At 34.7% G+C, this 22,013-nt stretch overlaps 3 protein-coding genes across 3 annotated transcripts; 1 reads left to right on the top strand and 2 right to left on the bottom strand.

Moving 5' to 3' along the window:
- Positions 1-421: 421 nt before the first annotated feature.
- Positions 422-1,959, bottom strand: LOTGIDRAFT_201468 (hypothetical protein; the record flags this gene model as incomplete). Its single annotated transcript, XM_009052017.1, has 1 exon — positions 422-1,959. A coding segment is annotated over exon 1 (1,449 nt), but the record flags the coding sequence as incomplete, so codon positions are not given.
- A 278-nt stretch (positions 1,960-2,237) lies between these two features.
- LOTGIDRAFT_226441 (hypothetical protein) lies at positions 2,238-5,604 on the top strand. The gene is made up of 5 exons (XM_009052016.1): positions 2,238-2,285; positions 2,761-2,845; positions 3,215-3,283; positions 4,309-4,424; positions 4,705-5,604. The coding sequence occupies exons 2-5, from the start codon at positions 2,797-2,799 to the stop codon at positions 4,876-4,878; spliced, it is 408 nt and encodes a 135-aa protein (XP_009050264.1). The 5' UTR covers positions 2,238-2,285; positions 2,761-2,796; the 3' UTR covers positions 4,879-5,604.
- Positions 5,605-9,692: 4,088 nt separating this feature from the next.
- On the bottom strand, positions 9,693-21,756 carry LOTGIDRAFT_142293 (hypothetical protein; the record flags this gene model as incomplete). The annotated part of the gene is made up of 17 exons (XM_009052015.1): positions 9,693-9,947; positions 10,308-10,430; positions 10,721-10,834; positions 11,244-11,348; positions 11,808-12,017; positions 12,806-12,943; positions 13,977-14,162; positions 14,794-14,910; positions 15,566-15,757; positions 16,477-16,648; positions 17,438-17,646; positions 18,184-18,324; positions 18,594-18,652; positions 18,994-19,157; positions 20,118-20,254; positions 20,904-21,094; positions 21,708-21,756. The coding sequence occupies 17 exons, from the start codon at positions 21,754-21,756 to the stop codon at positions 9,693-9,695; spliced, it is 2,562 nt and encodes an 853-aa protein (XP_009050263.1).
- Positions 21,757-22,013: the final 257 nt, after the last annotated feature.

Here is a 22,013-nt window from a genome sequence, read left to right as displayed (position 1 = left end):
AATGACAAGATGCTTTTTCCATGTCAGCCCTCTTACCTGCATCACTGACGAGGAAACCAGATCGAAAAAAATAATATCTCGACCAATGCTGGTATTGAACCTTGGACCTTCAGGTAAGCAAGGAAGGCTCTAATAGTGCAGCTCTGAAATGGATATGAAATCTGCAGATTATGAAGCTTATACTAGCAATTGTGAATTGAAGGACGGACATGGGAATTGACAATATACCAAACTCGAGCATGCGAGCTAAAAACCAAATAAGACTATTTTCAATTTTTTTTTCTTAATATAATATATTGTACATTTTTACTGCAGGGCCTTTTTCTTTTTCTTCTTTTTTGTTTTCTTTTTCTTGAGTTTTGCTGCAGGTTTATCGACAGTTTCACTATCACTATTGTCTTTCATTTCACTATCTAAAGTTAAAGTGTCCATCGCATCAGTTGGTCCACAATCAGAGTCCTCTGATATATCTGCTTCATCTCCTTCACACTCAGCTTTTAATTTGGCTGGCATACGACTCAAAAAATGCTGTCGGACTTTTAAACTTTCTCGAATGTCCCAGACTCTCGCCTCTTTCTCTCCGCCGATGGCGAAAACAAATGGTGCCTCAGGACAACACCCTACACAATGCAATTCATTAATTTTCAGATTTTTCTCTATAATATGGTTCGGTTTGCTGTCCTGAACGTCCCAAACTTTTAATTTTTTATCGTCGGAAGTCGTGACCAATAATCCAGGTATTTGGCTGCTTAAACAAATTCCAGCCACGGCTTTATCATGGGGTTTAAAACTGTACAAAGGCTTGTCTTGTCTGATATCGAAGTAGAAAACTTGTCCAGTGTCCGTGGAAGCGAAGAAATGCATCGGAGAGAAATGATCCCATACTACTCTTTCTACTTCACCATTTAAATTCCAACTTCTAAACGCACTTTCCGGATTCCTACAATCATAGACATTGACTGTCTGATCAAAAGAGCCTGATAACAGAGACTGGGCTTCCATAGGATGCCATTTTATACATTGAACCTTTTCAACATGGTGTGACAACGTAGTAACGACCTTCAAATTATTCAAATCCCATAATTTAGCCGTGAAGTCTGCTGAGGCACTTGCTATAACATTTCCAACAACTGAATTCCATGATAAATCTAACACAGCATCTCTATGACCCATATTCTCTGCCTTTTTCAATCTATTCTTCTTGCTGACACCTTTTAACTTGAAGGCTGGTTCTAAACTTTCCATGACATTCAAATCCCAAACCTCAATAGTGGGTTTCATCGTGCCCACAGCAGCGTAACATCCAGTTTGACCTGCCCCACCAACATCAAATTGCATCACTTCTATAGCCAAGGGGAAGGCCGGTAGTAGATAATCGTGATGTAGGTAAAGATACTGTTCCATTTCGTTATAAACCAAGACTTCCAATTGGCTGGCATCTTCGTGAGCTCGTCCAGCAACTATGATATTATCTGTCACTTGAATTTCCGCATCCTCGTCATCACTCTGATCTTCTCTTTTATCTGTTATATACGGATCGTCATCGTTGCTAGCAAACACAGTAACTTTGTCGAATCCGCCTGCTGGATCAACATCCTCCTCATCTTCATCATCATAATCATCTAAACCATATTTGGAAGCGATGTAATCATCATCATCATCATCAGCTTCAATGTTTGTTTTTAGTTTACTGTCATCTTCGATTCCAGCATCTTCCATTCCATCGTCCTCATCTGCATTTTCCTCTTCGTCAAGTTCGTGTTTGGTTTCTTCAATAACTCGTTTCAAATCCTCCCGATCTATCAAAACTCGCCGTGGTTCCTGGCTCACCCAACCTTGCTTCACCCACGATAAACAAGGCACAATATTCATTTTTTAGTCTAATTTTCTTATGTTTACAATATTTTTGCCATGTGGAAATCAACCGGAAGTGAGAAACACTCCAACCTTGACCTCTCGCAACTTCCGGTAAATTCTAGTCATATCGACCATATAGTGTGGTCCGACCGTGCATCGGTCTAAGTTGTCCTGATTCAGGACTATGGACTACAGGATCTTATCAATATAATACAGTGCTGATAGCCCTACAATGGTTTGGTTTTGTTTCACAAACAATTCTCTTTTGCCGTGGTAGAGTCGAACACGATCAAAATTGCAGGCCGAAATATTTGTGGGTCGATTTGTCGTGAAGCTGACGGTGAAGGTCGTTAATGACCAAAGAGAAAAATGTGAGAATGGTGAAAGCATCAACTTGCCTTTCTTTCAAATGCTGATGTTCCGATAGGGTAAGGGGTGGGAGGGAGTCTTGAGTCTAGAGGGGACATGTGACTACCGTCTGTCATGCATCAATAGTTTCGATAAGTTTTTAAGTAGATAAGTCAGAAGTGGAAGACAAACAGACAGACACAAGCAAGAGAAGAACACATCAAATTCTTTCAGTTGTTATTCAAAATAAACGACTCAGTTAATTTAGAAATTGCCTGGCTCCATCTGTATCTTAGATGGCATTTTGGAATAATTTATGAATCCCATGGGCTGAATGTTGGACAGGACTATGACCCATGTAAAATGAAGAGTTTATTATCCCTCAGATTGTAATGTAAAATAAAAACACTTCAAATTCCAGTCAGCGACACTCTTAATCACAACTTAATCTCAACTTAATCTCAACTTTATCTCAACTAGACGACTTGACCAATCACCTTACTAGTAGTATACTGATTGTGATTGAAAGGTGTAAACCTATATGATATATTACAGGTTAAAAGAGACAGGTTAAGAACTAAAGAATATAATATGAGTAGTTATTTACCAGGAACAGCCAGTCTTATAGAGGAAATAGACAGTAAGTATTGGATGTTCATTATTATATTACCTGTCTCAACTAACATAGAACTGAAAACTGAAAGTTTCAGATTGCTTGATGATAATTCAAGAAGTTGAACTGGGAAATTCGATTTGACAGAAGAGAAATTTTTCAGTTTCAAATGATTTGTTTTTTACATGTAATTTCTTGGAAGGGGATGTGGTATATTTCAAAAGTAAAATTATCAACCCTTATATTTCTATGGAACCAAACTTTTCAAGACTAATAACATGTAGTTGAAACTAATTTTGAAGTAAAGATGATATTACAATATTTAATATAAAGACATGGATGTAAGATACCATTATCAAGTTGCTGTGATTACTATTAATTTTTTAATTTTTCTAGAAAAACTGTTAGTTGTTTTACGAGATGGAAGAACGTTGATAGGATTTCTCAGGAGTATCGACCAATTTGGTAGGTTGTTATTGATTTCTGATAAAGGTCAAAGGTTATCAGTCATTTCAAGCTATATTCCTGTCACAAAAGACAAATATTGACTTAAATAAATCTTAAATGTTCAGGGACAGAAAACTCCCATCTTTTATCACAGTTTAATGTTATGGGGTCAGTTTTGACTGTTGCCTGTAAACTGAAACAGTATTGTAGATCAAGATGTTTAAAATTGTGATGTTGAAAAAAAGGATTATGTGGGACCTGGATATATTTATGGTTATAAGCTGGATATATTTATGGTTATAAGCTGGATATATTTATGGTTATAAGCTGGATATATTTATGGTTATAAGCTGGATATATTTATGGTTATTAGCTGGATATATTTATGGTTATAAGCTGGATATATTTATGGTTATTAGCTGGATATATTTATGGTTATAAGCTGGATATATTTATGGTTATAAGCTGGATATATTTATGGTTATAAGCTGGATATATTTATGGTTATAAGCTGGATATATTTATGGTTATTAGCTGGATATATTTATGGTTATTAGCTGGATATATTTATGGTTATAAGCTGGATATATTTATGGTTATTAGCTGGATATATTTATGGTTATAAGCTGGATATATTTATGTTTATTAGCTGGATATATTTACGGTTATAAGCTGGATATATTTATGGTTATTAGCTGGATATATTTATGGTTATAAGCTGGATATATTTATGGTTATAAGCTGGATATATTTATGGTTATAAGCTGGATATATTTATGGTTATAAGCTGGATATATTTATGGTTATAAGCTGGATATATTTATGGTTATTAGCTGGATATATTTATGGTTATAAGCTGGATATATTTATGGTTATAAGCTAGATATATTTATGGTTATAAGCTGGATATATTTATGGTTATTAGCTGGATATATTTATGGTGATAAGCTGGATATATTTATGGTTATAAGCTGGATATATTTATGGTTATAAGCTGGATATATTTATGGTTATTAGATGTAGTAATTATTTTCTGGTTTCAGCTAATTTAGTGTTACACAGAACGATAGAAAGAATCCACGTTGGTAAAAAATACGGCGATATTGAACGAGGAATCTTCATTATTAGAGGAGAGAATGTGGTTCTTCTGGGTGAAGTGGTAAGTTTAACAGTCCTTATAGTATTCTCTTCACTGCTAGTACATGATCTTGATAAAATGAAACGCGATTCTTAGGTAAAATGAACTAGATTGATGGCTTTTGTGACTGCATCTAACGTTTGAATAACTTCACTATTTCAAAAGTTGCTAATTAAATAATATCTAGGGGTTTCAAAATGGTTTGAAAAATTCTCTTCATTTATTCGAATATTTATGTTTGTCGAGCTTCATTGGACCTGAAGGGGTGTAAAACTCCACCTTATTTGAATTTGTCTTGTAGAACACAGAGAATGAGGCGAACCCGGCGTTGATTAAAGTTCCAATAGATGAAATATTGGAGATGCAGCGAGAGGAACAGGTTCAGAAACAACAGGAAGAGGAGTTAAAAAAGAAAGCATTGAAAGAACGTGGTTTACATCTAACTGATCATAGTATACTAGACGATTATTGTTAATTTTATATGAACATTTTTCTACAGTGTGTATCTGGCTAGGCAGGGCATGCTTATCATTATGAGATGAGATCTTTTTTGAACAATACAGTGGGGCATGCCCATCTTGTCTTCACTAATGACTGGCTGTCTCGACTCCTTGGGAGAGCTCATTAACCATTGCTGGACAATCAAAGGTTTGTGCAGCGAGGATTCAAAGCAAAGCTGTGGCGTAATATGTTAAATGCCTCACTTAGATTCAACTACAAGTGGGTTTTTTTTTTCATTGGTGTAGGCTTCTAGAGCCTTATAAAGTCACTTGTCAATACTTTAACTTTGTATGTACATGTACTTATTTTTTTTCATTGATTTCATTTTTTACTGCCAAGCAATGGAATTTATAAACAAGATTTCATGTAAAAACTATCAAATGCCAGCCAAGATGGCAACTTTATATTGGATAGTCAGTATCTGTATTTTGTATGTTTATGTCGTATGTTCTGTTGAATCCAATGAGTTAATCAAGAATATTAATGTATATCCGAACAGCCCACTTTACTTTCTATGGTTCAGTATCTTAAACTCTAACGCTGTTGGTTTCTGCAGATTCAATGTCATGTGACACTTCTCGGCTCTGAAACAGCGAAAGATAAAGTGTTAATATTCTTGTACAGACTCTGTATTTTATATCATTATTAAGTGCTATAATTTCTATTATGTTTTTAAAGATATAAAGCGTAATGAAATTTGATATTAGTGATGTACATGGTAACACGATCTTCAACATACTTGTAACTAAGCATTGTGGTGCAAGACCAAGATACTATTTACGTAGGTTGAAACCAACAAGTTTTCCCTGGAATATTAAGGTCTAACCCTATAAATAGAGTCCTGAATCAGTCCATTTACACTTTCATTTCAAGTACAAAGAATCCACGAGTTCGTCCAAACATGTCAAAGCAACTCACGACAACTTGTCCAGCCCTTAATAGGACAAAATCTTCGATGAATGGTTAGGACCGGATTTGTCAGGCTTGGTAAAGTCCATCATATCATGGTTTTGACATTGTCTTAAGTATGACGAATGGGGGCATGGTTTGGATACGATGGGTAAAATCATGTTTTTCCTACAAGGAATCAGAGACATCAGTTTAGCGGCGATATGCTAAATATAGAACACATGCATGCAGGACAAACCCCTCTTAAAACTGTTAAAGCTGTGTATCATGTGAAAGTTTGGAAGCTAACATTAACTTGTCATCTACCTACCATCATGTGATAAACAAACCACCAGTAGGACATCATGGCTGATCTCTCCTATTGAAGTAAGAAATCAAAGTAAATAGAGATTAGCATATTTAATAAGTTTATCTTCACAAACAAAATTACAATAATAATTCACCCTTTAAAGGGATAGGGTCGTTTAATTATTTATTTATTTTCAACTCTCTGTATCACTTCAGTTACTTGACATTACACATACTAGGACATTGGATTATATTTCAGACAAATCAAATTTTAAACTGAAAAGTGATACAGGTAAAGTGAAGAAAGTAAAAATTAAATGACTATATCCCTTAATGAAATTTTAACTTAATAAACAAAAACCTAACACCAAATTTTGATTGACTTGATTGATTTACCAGGGACTTGATTTATTTCAGAAAGTTGATAATCATGAAAATAAAGCCAGAACTTTGATTTCAAATAAGTTAGATCAAACATTCAAATCAATAATTTTATTTCTAAATACGAGTTTTAAATTTTTCCGAAATCATTAATACAAATGACAAATATAGAATATTCTCAATTCAATTAGCATGACAACAAGCAGAAAATTGTCCCCAAAAAACCCTTACATTCAATATTAGAAACTGCCTGGCTAATTTTGAGTAAAGACAATTTTAGATTGAAAACCTAAATAAGAACAGTCCATTTCAAGTTAAGGTAAAATAAATAGTCAATTAAAACATACAATCAATACTAATATAGTGATAATTTACTAGTTAAATTACCTTAACTTATCAATGGACTGTTCCTCCTTCAACTGTAATGTCATAGTTTTTAGAAACGTTAAAAGGATTGTTTGAAGCATGATTTGACAATAACTACTAGAAATATATACAATTTATCTTGTTCTAGACTCAATTTAATTCAAACTAGAATACAAGTTCTTACTGGTTATAATATTTTGTCTCCACTGTAATCTAACATGTTTTCTACCATACTCCAATCACCTAATATTATCTTTAACCAACCAAAGTGTGTCATGTAAGACCTGATTCTTGTTAACAAAGACAGAATTGTGGGATAGCCAACCCAAAGGAGCTGTCATATTTCTAGCATTGTTAGCACGAAATTGGTCTTATATGAACAGGACTGTGGTACAAATCTTGTTAGATTACAATGAAGATAAAAAAAAAAAAAAATAAGAAAATGCAATTCAGTTTAAATTAGATTAGATCTAGAAAGACAGTCTCTGGTAACAGCATTATTTATTTTTCCAATGTGACATAATTTATTTTCCTACGACTGTCCAACCATCATCTTCACCTCCACCTCCACGTCCAGGACGACTTTCTTCTGAAATAGACAGAATTATACAAGTATTGATCTTGTGACTAGTACAAGATGGCGGAGGCAGCCATTTTTAACATCACATGACATCAACATCGTGTTCTATTTGCTTAAAAGTATTAATCAACTGAAAAAAATAGCAGAAATCAGCTGATAAAATACACTCATATTCCCTCAGCAATAAAACTAATGCCAAGTAATATAGGTTTTCAAATTTTCATTTAGCAGAAAATATCTGTAAAGTGGTGTCTGATGTTGCCCTTTTCAACACCTCATCATGGAAACAGACGATTTGATGAGGGAAATATTTCCATAACGGGTACAACCTACTCTTTTTTGTTTGTACTTTTCTCAATTTCATATAAATATTCAAACTATGGAAAATATAATTTATCAGATTTAATCTTTTTACCTTGTTTTGGAGGGGGTCGTCTTTCTGGCTCTCGAGGTGCAGCTGGTTTTCTCCAAGGAGAGTCTTCCTGTCCACCCCCACCCCGTGATCCTCTCCATGGGGCATCCCCCTCTTTTCTTGGTGTTCCCTCATCACGTTTGGGGCCACTTCTCCAATTACCAGTACCTTCATCTTCACCTCTTCTAGGACCACGATCTTCTCTGTCAAAATCTCTGCGAGGTCCTCGGTCATCACGATCGAAATCTCTGCGTGGTCCTCTATCAAAATCTCTTCTTGGGCCTCTGTCATCCCTGTCAAAATCTCTCCTAGGACCTCTATCATCGCGATCAAAATCTCTACGAGGACCTCTATCAAAATCTCTAGGACCTCTGTCATCTCTGTCAAAATCTCTCCTTGGGCCTCTATCGTCGCGATCAAAGTCTCTTTTGGGGCCTCTGTCATCACGGTCAAAATCCCTTCTTGGACCTCTGTCGTCACGGTCAAAGTCTCTTCTAGGGCCTCTGTCGTCACGGTCAAAGTCTCTTCTGGGACCTCTGTCTTCTCGATCAAAATCTCTTCTGGGGCCTCTGTCATCACGGTCAAAGTCTCTTCTAGGGCCTCTGTCAAAGTCACGAGGTCCTCGGTCATCTCTTCCAAAGTCACGTCGGGGAGGATCTCTGTCGGGACCTTCATCTCCACCTCGTCTCCACGCCCCTCGATCTTCCTGTGGGGGACCTCCTTCATCTCTCCAACTACTTCCTCCACCACTACTTTCTTCCCGATCAGCTCCTCTTCTCCATGGTGTCGATTCTTCATCCCTAAAAACACAAACAGATAAAAGTCAAATTCAAGCAAAAAAAACTATAAGGACAGGTGCGCCATTGAATTTATGTTAACAGTCTTCACAAATACTAGAAATGTACGAAAATTGCCACTTTAGTCAGTGAAATCATAAAATATTAATAACCTTCTGGCTTGAGGTTTCCAGCTGTTTTCTCTCTCACGTTCTCGGTCTCTCCAGCCACCATCTCTAGGCTGGGGTCTCCACGGTCGTTTTTCAGGCGACTGCTCTCCATCATGTGTATCTGGGCCATCACGTCTCCAAGCATCACGCTCTGGTTCTTTCTCTCTCACTCCCACTCTTTCAGGTCTGTGGATAAAAAAAAAAATCTATACAAGCAAGACAATTCCTTCAAATCTCGTCTGATTGAGAAAATAAAGGAAATTTAGACAGGACAGAGGCTTTTGAAAATATTCAATAACGAGGTCATTAACAAATAAATATTTTTCGATCAAGAATTGTGCCTTCTAGAGTGTTTACAAGCAATTGCGGACGGACCACCAGACATGGGCGTATAAAAATAACCAATTAGTGAAATATTGTTTAATGTTAAAAAAGGGAGATACTATACGAGAAAAGACTTGCCACCTACCGTTCTTGGTCTGATTTTTTTTCAGCTTGATTTTGTTTGAGTTTAGCCTCTATCTCCTGCTCGCGTAGTCTCTGTTTTTCAGCCTGTTCTTGTAAACGTTTGTATTTCTCTTCATATTCTTTTTCATCTGCCTCCCGTTTCGCTTTTTCTTCCGCTTCTTTTTCCTCACGTTCTGTCAAAAAAAATCAAAGAATATTTCGGTTACTTTTAATCATTTCATTTAGTTAATTTGAGAACACAAATGTACACAGCCTGACGTTATTCGGAGTTTTGCATTAACAACCGAAAACAGTACAATGACTCTGAATTGGTCAATTTTTTTTTATCTAACTACAGACCAAACAACTCAAAAACCTAAACAATTTGGTCTTAGATGTCAATTTTTCATCTAACTAAAGAATTCAAAACCCAAACAATTTTTTTGAAGAATTTGAGACCTACTTTTGAAAATTGAACGGTTTTAAACAATAATTTAGAGAGAAACAATCATGAAGAAAATGAAATAGACCAGAAATGAGTTGGAAAAGGAAAATCTTACCTCTCAACATTTGTTCATCTCTAATCCTTTGTCTCTCCTCTTCTCTTTCTTTTATCCATTTCTCTCTTCTTTCTATCTTCCTCTTTTCCTTTCGTTCTTTCATTCTCTTGTTTCTTTCTTTGGTCATATGCTGTTCAAAATCGGCTAATTTATCCTAAAAATAAACATAGTTCGGAAATTGTAGAGGTGAAGCGGAAGGGATAATACAACAGAAAACTGATGCAGATTGGGGCTTGAATTTTATTTCCTTGTAAACATTGAGTATTTATAAACCAATACACTGGACAAGTAATATGAAGACAGATGGAAGTTCACATCCCCTACTTTAGCATCTGATTTTAGAAGAATTTTATAGTGTTAAAGGGCAAGTTAAACTTTGTGTAGTAAAATTCATTTTGATCTAACGACATCTGTTTGATACCAGTGTTCACTATTTAACCAATCAAATGCTTTGTCTATCAAAATATAACATAAGATTTAAAACCAATTTCCTCAAAAATCAATTCCACATTACCTCATATTCTGAAAACCTTGTATCTTGTAATTTATTAACGAAGGCTTCTTTATCTTCACGGATTCTGGACAATCTTTTCTTTGTTTCTAACGCCTGTTTTCTTTCAGCTACCAGCTTCTCTATCTGTCAAAATATCAAAGAGTTATTGTGATTGGTGACAAAAAGAGGTTTATCTTACAGCTGACTCTTATCAAAACTGCTTGGCATGGTTTTTTCATTTATTATACCCTTGTGGGTCTACTGGAATAATGATGGAAGACTTATTCCAGGCCACCAGATGACATCATATATAGAGAAACCGAGAATTTAGCTACAGCACCTATAGATATTAACCTTTATTCAAAATTAAAAACAATCTTCAAGCTTCCTATTCAAGACCTGAAGTCAACCAATAAAAATCAAAATCAACTTACCCTTTCATTCTCTTGCTGTTCCCAAAACTCACGAGCCAATCTTCCATTTTCTTCTATTTTCTTTTCTAATAATGGCAATTCTTCTATTCTCTGAGCTCGAACTAAATGATCCACCTGTAAATAAAACAAAATATAATAATGATAAGTTATTTTCAATAAGAATTGTATTGGATCTAATTGAGAACTCACTGAACATTACGGCCTGTATTGTCTTGACTGGTAACAATGGTACAGATAAGAAAGAAAACAATAAGCAAGCTAGTTATTTTCTCTCTTGAAACGTAAAATCATTTTGATTGTCAAGAATGTTAGGGTGAAGTAGAGACGGTCATATGCTGTTAAATGCTTGTTATTCATATCTTCAATAGCCACGGTCATCAGAGAACCCCAAAAAAGTCTTGAATTTGAAAATGCCTTTGGATAAATTGAAAGTGGCATTCAAAATGTGTGTTAATCTTACAGACCACCCCCCCTGGCCCCAACCTCAAGATTACTCCCCTCCCCTAGAGTTAAACTGTCCTACCTTTCTCTCCTGTAGTTTCAGTCTTTCGTTTAATTCTTTCTTCTCTTTCTCCAGTTGTTCTACTTGTTTAGCCATGATCTCATCTACATCCAGGTCAGCAATATCCTACAATAATCAAATGGAGTTTCCTGTCTAACTTTTCAGCACATTTAAGCTAATGAAGACAGACAACGCCATAGAGTGAGTAGTGAGAGAAACTTTGTCAGGACAGCAGTATTAGCCTTCTCTTTTTTATTTCCAACTGTCAACGGATTTTTAACATTCCGATTCTGTAGCACTTCGGGTACATAATTATGACACCGATTTTTACAATATTTGTATCGCCATTAGACATGAATTAATATCTATTCCAAATCATATATATTATATTAATTAATATCTATTCCAAATCATATATATTATATTAATTAATATCTATTCCAAATCATATATATTATATTAATTAATATCTATTCCAAATCATATATATTATATTACATATAAATACGAGAGTTTGGTAAAATATATATTTCAAGTGCTTGACCCTGTTAATTTTTGTAATTGAAAATATCACGAGAATCCTACCTCTTCGTCAAATTTCTCAAGAAATTTAGATCCCATTTCTGATTTACGCAGCTGTTCAATTCGTTCCTTAACATGTTTACGTTTAATTTCTTGATGTTCTAGTACTGCTCTATGTTTCTTTCTTTCCTCTACTTCACGTTCTAGTCTGGCCATTTCCTCTTCATATAATTTACTTCTCTGAGCCTCTTGTTCTTCCATCTCTTCCTTCTCCTAAATAATTCAAATTTAAATAAATTATGTTTTACTTTTCAATACCTTGCCTAGAGGAAAAGATATCAGCATTTTGACTAGATAAATCAACCAATGAAGTTCTGCATGTATATATTTTCTACACCTTATGGAAATAACACAAAAGGTTGATGTATGCAATGAGGGGCATTCTACAAGGCCATTGAATATTTGAGGGATCCTGTTTCTGTAGTCCACAAGGCATCAATTCCTTGTCTCATTCAGATATTAACAATTCAAGAAAATATCAAATAATTGGTAAAAAAAAATAATTGATAAAAAAAATGACAACTATTTCTACAATGTTAGCAATGGAAGTATAAGAATCTAATAATATATATTAAATTAGTTATTCCGATAATACCTGATTACGATACTAGACCACTTCCAGGATAATATCGGTACCTCCAGGCTAGTTTCTATATGCCCCTTTGGACGCCGAAGTAACGTAATTGTCACTTCAGTGGAATTAAGGCAATTTTAAACTTGACTAAATGAATTGAAATGGAGTTTTACATCCTACTTTCAGCAACTGATTGGGGTTGAAGGGTAATATCATGCAGTGTGCAATGAGAGAAATTGTGCCAGGACAGCCTATATTATAATAAAAAGGGACATAACTGTATAGTAGAGACTATGTTACATTCTACTTTTGTGACCTCAACCATTGATATAGATGAGTTTTTATTAACTTCTTCATTCTTAATAACTCTTGACTGACAAGGTCAATCTATAAATAAATAAAAGTTATAATTTTAAACAGTACATACCCTCTGATCTACAAAATGTTCCAGCTGTTCCTTCCTGTCTTCTATAATCTGGCGTCTCTGTAGTATTTTAACGTGGTCACGTTTAGCGGATGTTCGATATTCACCCATAATCTTCATCTTTAGACTCTCTCTTTCAGCCTGTAAATACACCAGACTCAAACTTACTATATCGGTAATATGATAAAATTGATCTTAGTGATTGGCAGATCAAATGACTTGAACACTCAAACCATCTTAATTTCAGTTTTTGAGAATAATGTATCAGTATAACAATGTCTATATGTCATGATACAATAGGATGGTTCAATTGATGTATAGTAGTAGTCTAGTAGTAGTAGTAGTAAGCATGCCCTAACATGCCATGTCTATATATGGAGTTTACAGATAATTTGATAGCTGGCTGATATTACTTGTATATACAACCTTATTTACTGTACACAACCCAGCTTTAATACAATATGAATTTCAGAATAATATTCACCCACAATTACAAATTAATTCTATTAGCACCATGGAATATAATATGTTTAATATGAAAACAAGGGGAGAGTTTATGAGAATAATGAAAGGGTGTTGTATCAGTCTAAGACAATATAATTAGTAAAATCTATTGTTTTATTATAAACTAATATAATATTACTATAGCATGCTATTTTGAACTTCTACCTATAGTTAGATAGAGACCTGCTTAGAATGCATTATTACCGGTATCACATCACAATATTCTATCGCAAAGCGAGGGGGGGGAGAGGTACATCTTCACAATGTTAACCCTCCGATTCACCGAGTTCTCTTCGAGTATCACAGTGTAGTGATTTCATTGTATTGTATGCTAGTAATACTGCCAATCAGAGGCCTCGACACAAAGACTATCATTACAATCCAATCAAATTGCTGCATTTACATGATACAAGACGCAGTTGGTAATTATAGCTTGACATTTTCTTACACTAATCCTTTCGATCCTGTTGTCTAACGCTAGTGAAGGAGAAACACCATTTTCCTCATACCCATAATGCAATACTGGTAAAAATCAGGAGATGCTGAAATCAATTTTTGATGGTCATGCATATCAAACAGTGGGGTAAATAATGGGCATGCTCTTGGCTTCAAGTATCATTCCAGCTCTAATATTCTTCAAACCCAATGACTTAGAAATAGAATATTTTACCTGTTTCTGCTCAGGAACAATAAGATTAATGGCTTTATGTAAAGATCTGGCCATGACTGTCAATTGATTACGAATCTGTTCAGAAGGCATATTCTGTATATACGGTCCTTCAGGCACGTCTTCACGCTGGGCCATGTCTAAATTCGTACCAAAAGTTAATGACTCTGTTTGATGGTTGATTCGAACCTGTAACAAGAACAAACTATCAGTAAGAATGGTAAACTAAAAACCCGAAAACTTCTTGACAATCAGTTTTAATTTTGGAGGTGATGTGAGTAAAATGAAATCCATTAAAAGTATAAAATTTTAACAGTGTGATATTTGACTCTAGATTTTCTCTCTGCTTCTCTTACCATCTTATAAATAGTAGTTATTTATAGATATCCGCTGACAAGCATTTCTCTTCCACCATTTTTTGTTATGAATCATACGAAGACTTCAACGAAAAACTTTCAAATCACAATCAAGAAAGCGACACCCACCGAGCGGATATTTTAGACTTTTGACAAGACTCATTCCAGCATAATACTGTCAAACTAGACTTACATATTGGTAGATATCAAATACATAGTTGAAACCATTCATATCCACATCAAAATGTGGGCAAATCAAAATGACACTTTGACAATTTGGTCATCGTTACAAATCTCAGGCATTTGCATAAGTTGTGTCCTTGTGAATTAAACTTAGTGTTCACAGGTTTTAAAAAGACTTGTTTCAATTCACCACCTTATTCAAACCTTCCTGATAAGAGGGTGTTGTTTAACAATAGTACCCTGGTGACAATGAAAATGAGGTATGATTGTAAAAGAGTTACCTGAAGTTCCAGGGTTTTCTTGGCATCCACAATAATTCTCTCCAAACGGAATTTGGTAGCAAATGGAACCAGTGAGGCGAGGCGTGAAAACTCTATAGTCTGGTAAACTTGAGAAACCTGAAAACATATCAATCTATATAATATATCTATTTACAGCAAGCAACAAAGGACTTATTCTAGACTGGGTGATATTTTTTTTTTTTAACCCCAAAATTTGCACAGCTGCATGAAAAAAAATTTGAAATGCAAGATAAGATATATTGGTATATACCTTCTTGAGAGTTCGAGTTAGTCAAAATGTGAGTAAAATGAAAGTAAAATGTGAGTAAAATGAAATCCATTAAAAGTATAAAATTTTAACAGTGTGATATTTGACTCTAGATTTTCTCTCTGCTTCTCTTACCATCTTATAAATAGTAGTTATTTATAGATATCCGCTGAAAAGCATTAGGGGGGAAGTATGGAGACTTCCTACACTAACATTTTTACCAAGTCTCCGACAAATTGTTACAGAGCTCTCTGTAGGGTTTCTGTTTAACTCAAAACTGGCACAGCAAATCATTCAGTGTCATCACCATGGTTTTGAACTTTTCATGAGAGATGTACCGGTACTTGACTTTGTTATTTTCAATTCAACATTTTCCCTCGTGATACGTTTCCTACTGTGGCATGATTGGCAATATTCATGACTTATATGTAGCCATTATGTACCAGAGCAAAAATACAAAGGCTATGAATATTCATGTACTAATTAACATGTGACAGTTCTTACCTGTTTCAGCACTCTAGTTATAACAATATCTTCTAGAGCAGGCTCATATTGACTCAGTTCATCATTCTTAGCGATAGTATCTAGAGGAGCTGTTACACGTTTATACAGACTGAGGGGATGAAAATCTACCTCCAGCCATTGATACAGACTACGTAATTCAGGATATACGTTCTGCATTACTCCATGTTTTACCTATAATATATAATATTCAAGTCGTGTTGAAGACTGGGGCCTTATTCTCTAAAACTTAATTTAAATATAATCCAGATTTTAAGAAATACAGTAATCTGATTGGATAACAAAACTAAAATTTAGAAAACCTCTTTACATTCCCTTAAATGTCTTTCATTCAAAATAATGATTGAAATACTGTAAAATAAGTTACACCAAAACAGACACATTCAACATTAATTAGAATTTTTCCTCTATATATAATACCGTAATGGTTGTAAAACTGTTCTATTTTTATAGACTGATGAAATAGAGACTCTAATCATCTGATACAACTCCTTTTTATAGGGGTTGATAAAAATATAATTTATCTAGCACACTTGGACAGTACATCTACCTATAGAAGGTAGCGAACGGCGTAGAATGCATCAGGTAGATCGGGTCATATCAACCGTTTAAAATACAGTTATTTCCAAAAATCTTACAATTAAAATTCCTTGTAGAATTTTACATGAGAAATACAATATTTACGACAATTTATATGATTTTTGTGAAAAAAGACAGTCACAACACACTAATTTTTGAAGTATTTGAATAATATTCATGGAATTAAATATTATTATGATAGCTATTTTGGAAACTGACAGAATTTCTCATCAAAAATGACATTTAACCACTCAGACCTAAATGATTTGAATTTCTTACATCTCTCTACATAAAACATGAATCTAGAAACTTACTAAATCTTTGATAAGACCTTGTCGAGTTGGGGGGTTGGGTAACATCAACAACGTGGCTAGCTGTCTCTTCTTGTCTAATACACTCTCGTTTAATTCTAATAACTCACCAATAGCATTATGGGATGGGGGAATCTGTACGGCAAGTGTGGCACACAATACACGAGAGGCCATCCTGAAAAATCAAGATAGAAATCAAATTTAGGATGCTTTTTTCAGTTCTAGACCCCGTTTCTCAAAATATTGTAAATTCATGAACAAGCAATAAACATTATAAATTAACGCTTTGATAACGTGAAAAATAATGTTTTTCTTCTCTCAATGTGCAAGTTTAGTAGTACAAATTTTTGTGAAACGGGGTCCGGTGCTGTAGATCGAAACAATAACACAAAGTTTCTGTAAATTGTATAATTAGACTGGGGGGACAGAGGTGACAATATATGCCCCACTCGAAATCATTTCACAGGTTTTTACTGGTCCAAATATTTTTGATCTAAATAATGGGGATATCTATAGCACTGTAATAAAGTGGGCTTATATAAACACATTCTGTTTTAACAACTTTAAAACTGAATTATCAATCAAAGTTCATAAGAATAATTGTAAGCCTATATCAAGATGAAGAAGGCTAATAAAAAGACTAGAGCTAGTTTCTGTCGGCCTAGTCTGACGCTGAAATCACTATTAAATAATTCCAGTAACACAAAGGCCTGTTCTGAGTTAAGCTACAAACTAAACTAAACACAATCCTAACATGTACCTGACAGATGATTGCTGAGCACAGTTTAAAACTTTTAAATATTACCAATACCATCAAGTCATAATATCAGTAGTGCTGGAGAAATCTCCAATCATATCACTGGCAATATAGACTTATAGATCAAATGTAGCACTTCAAAAATAATTTTTATTTTACTGCTGTATACTTTCAGATAACAGAACCTTCAATTATAAACCAACTTACTGAGTGAGCTCATCTGGAGCCAGATTTTTCCTCTGTTCTCGAGAAAGATGGTAAAGTCTGTGTAAGGTGCTGGCATGGAACAGTCTATTTCCAGACTTCCAGAATACCAAACCTAGTTTCTGGTAGTAGTTGGCCATCAAGGAAGGGCGGGGCTGTTTCTTTGACAAACTTATCAAACCATGAATATCTTCTACAGCCTTGAATGCCTCCTGAAATATCAAAAAAAAAAGAAAATTTAACTTTGGAGGAAAGAAAAATGAGTGAAATTAAAAGCACAATTCTTTGCCTGGCTAAACAGTGTATAGGCACACCTATAAAATGGTTAACATAATGGATTACATTACAGTGTTTAGTATCAATACAAGAATCTACAGGAGAAAATTTGTGAGGTCTTCAAGAATGATCTAGTCATTGCCTACAAAAGAAATAAGAATTTAACTGACAATCTAGTCCATGGTAGACTACATTACAGTGTTTAGTCGCACCCTAATATTGGCTTACCGAAAATGTTGAGGACTATCTAGGGACACTGAACTTCACATGATGATAGTAAGTCCTAGTGTATATTTATTAGGGTGTATTAAATTGAAATGAAACATAAATGCCTCTGACTGAAAAACCTTAGGATAGCTTAGCGGTAAGATTGTTTCTAGAATAAGCAGTCTGATAGGAAAGTGCAGGTCACTAAGTCACTGATCGTCACCCCAGCTAATGACATATATTTTATAATCCTCTACACTACTAACCTGCCATAGTTCCATGTTAATAGCAGAGTCTAACTGAACCAGTCTGGTTTCGAGGTGCATGGCCTGGGATTCAGCATTATTCAGGTTAATAGCAGTTTGTTGGTGTTGATGTTTATGAATATGTCCAAGATGAGTACGTAGCTGAAAAAGAAGAGGAAATATTCATTTAATAATTTTTATATCTTATCATTTCTTATTCACGAGAGGCAGATAAAGTCATTTCATCAAAATCATTCAAAATTTGTATCATCTAGGTTGTTTACAAGCCATTGTTTCTTGACAGGCTGAAACAAAGACATGAGTAACTCAGAATTATAACTATCAAGGTTTTATTTGTGTTTCTTTTTGACTAAAAATTGCAGAGCTTGGGCCATGAAATATTTCTGAAGAATAAACATTTCAAAACTTACATTGTCACAAAGTTTTCTGAATTCAGTTTTACGAGCATATTTCAAACAGAACTTAAAAGCTGAAATAAAATATAAATATATTTCAGACTGATATTGAAAGTAGGCACACAACAGTGGAAATATTCTCATTTGTCCATTTTCTATTGAAGGTCCTTGTTTTCAAGAATCAGACTGCGTTAGAAAACTAAATAGTCTACAATGACAAAAATAATAGTGGAATATTTTTCATTTAAGGTACTCGTTTTCAAGAAACAGGTCCAACATGAAGTTATGATTGATTAAAGATGTATATAGATCTTGACTGTGATAGAAAAATTAGTAATCAATTGAGACGTAAAATATCAGGTAAAAAAGGTTCAAAATTGTAACTAGTTTTAGTCATCACTTATCTACACAGTACCTTGTTGAGCTATATCTTGATACAGTCTCTCTACTCTCGAGTTATTACGTAACAAATCTAAACACTGACGATACGATTCCCACAGAAACTTGACCCAGGGGGTGAGAATAGCTCGGTCAGTCCTGTCTTGGGTATCTTCACCACTCACTGCCTTCAATAACATACTGAAAACATCAAATATAATCATATACAGATTCCATAGAAATATGGTCAAGTTGAACACCTGGCCACTTAGCGGTAGGATGTCCTAGGTTCTCATCTTCTAACATTGATTCTAGGATATCCTAGGTTCTTATCTTCTAACATTGATTCTAGGATGTCCTAGGTTCTTATCTTCTAACATTGATTCTAGGATGTCCTAGGTTCTTATCTTCTAACACTGTTTCTAGGATATCCTAGGTTCTTATCTTCTAACATTGATTCTAGGATGTCCTAGGTTCTTATCTTCTAGCATTGATTCTAGGATGTCCTAGGTGTTTGTACATTCAGGTCCAATTCAAAAAGTTAACACAAATATTCCACATTATTTTTGGGAAGAAAAAAGAATTTGAAAACAAAAAAGCTAGACTTATTCTACCTAAAAGTTTAGTGAACTGCTTGCGTTTATGTTTATGGACCTGGGGTAGTGTGAGTAAATTGAAAGTAAAATTTGAGTAAAATGAAATCCATTAAAATTATAAAATTTTAACAGTGTGATATTTGACTCTAGATTTTCTCTCTGCTTCTCTTACCATCTTATAAATAGTAGTTATTTATAGATATCCGCTGAAAAGCATTTTATAAGTGCAGGGTCTGGGGTGTTTAAATGCCAAGATTACCCTTTGACCAATTTACCTGTTTCATTTTTTCTTTTGTGCCAAATAGTCACTGAATGAATATAAATTGACACGCTAAAAAAAAAAACACCTTATTTTTAACAATGATCTCTTTCAATTATAGACCTACATATAGTTTCATTGAAAACAAAAGAAATTTGTGTTAAAGTTGCACTTTATCCAGAAGTAGCACTGAACAGAAACAACCTGATGTCTAAGTGGCACCTTGGCATTCAAAGAACACAGACTTATTAGGATAACAACCATCTTATTAGCATGTAACACAGTGGCTTTCCTCCGTAATCTTACCTTTCTGGAGAATCAGGTAAATCTAAATCATCAACATCTACAACTTTCTGATGTGATTTCTCACGAGCAGCCTCAGTTCTTTCTTCTGCTAGTTGAATATAACACCTGACAACATCCACTAACGAGGCAATATTTACCTGCAATTATTAACGTCAGAAAATATATTAGAATTAGTGCTGAGTATTACCAATTTTCCTGATTTTCAATAGGGTTTATCCTTGGGTGATAACAAACACTTGGAATAAGTTTTGTCTAAACCAGTCAAGAATGGTGCCTTCTAGAGTGTTCACAAGCAATTGTGGACGGACGACATGGTTGAGTCAATGTACAACCCCCCCTCCCCCAATTCATGTGGGCATACAAAAATGTGAGTAAAATGAAATCCATTAAAAGTATAAAATTTTAACAGTGTGATATTTGACTCTAGATTTTCTCTCTGCTTCTCTTACCATCTTATAAATAGTAGTTATTTATAGATATCCGCTGACAAGCATTCTGTTTATAATATAGCAAATAAAGGAAGTAGTATCATATCCGTATTAGCGTTATCTAATGTCTCTTAAATACCAAGTTCAAAGATTACAAGAGTGTAGAGCAAGTCAGGGTATGCTTAGGCTTCTAGGCTCCTGCAATACTTACCGGTACTCATTTATGATAGATATACTTCCTCATGTGAACAGTTCATTAGCTGCTATCAAGTTGTTTTGATTCCCGGTTTTGTTTTGCAATTCAGATCATTAGTGCCTAGTGTCGGTGAATATAGATTGTTTATTTTATATATATTACCTGTTGACATATATTCTTATATTGATAGAGACCTTCTTTAGCAATGTGACTTTTTCTCAACTCAACACACAACTGTAGGTATTTCTGCATGATAGGTTCGTGCACCTTCTGCCATGTTCGATGACGTTTACTTTTGATGACATCTGACAGAGTTTCCAAGGCTCTCTGTCGTTTGCCAACATCCATAAACTCTGAAAGAAAATGGAGAATGGGGGTTAGATCCTTCGCCTCTCAGCATAACAGGGATTGTGATCTTGGTCCATCAACTGTGTCAGTGTCGTGAGACAGCTTAATTATCCCATATAACCACTGTTAGTGAAATCTTTCTAAAAGCGTATGAAAGGAACATTTCAGTTGTCCACACAGGATGAAAAGAGCTGAATGTACTGTACACAGAATGTTCATCCTGCAGTATCTATACAGACTGAACACAGTGGATATATAGAGGTTCACGCCTAAACATACACTGCTTAGACATGAGAAGGAAGTTTTAAATTTTTTACAATTCCAATATTTATTTAAATACCTCAACTTCCTTGACCAGGTGAGAAATTGGAAAGATAACAGGTGGCAACCCATCTTGCGCGGGTCCCAAGGGAGGAGTTGAAAAGTAGAATCTCACTAACAAAACACTAATCATTATATGCATCTTAAAGATTGGCTTCCAGTACTCAAATAACACTACAGAGCAAGATTAAACCATGAAGCAACCATCTTTATGGCAATATGGCACCGCCATCAGATTTTTTTACCCGCTGAGAATCTACACATATTTTAGGCTTTTTTTCACACAACCAAACTTACCATTTGCACGTTTGAGTGCATTTTCGGGGCGCTGGAAATAAGCAGGCATTTTGTAAAATAATTTATATCAATCAAACTTCAATCAATTGTATCTAACTGGTCGTTTTATTTTCTTCGACTCAAGAAAGCTCCATCATCCGCAATATGGCGGAGAAGCATGTGAACCACGTGGGGTGTGACGTCAGATTTCAACCTGAATATTTTCTGAAACGAAAGATAATTTTCGTCTAGAGATAACTCTTTTAATACATGAAAAGATCAGACCACAAATAACTTTCTAATATTTAAATTTATCGAGTATCACAT

Source organism: Lottia gigantea (assembly GCF_000327385.1).
Source record: "Lottia gigantea unplaced genomic scaffold LOTGIsca_178, whole genome shotgun sequence".
In the NCBI taxonomy this organism is placed as follows: Eukaryota; Metazoa; Mollusca; class Gastropoda; family Lottiidae; genus Lottia; species Lottia gigantea.
Note: the sequence above shows the minus strand (reverse complement) of the source record. Positions and strands in the feature narration are given on the sequence as shown.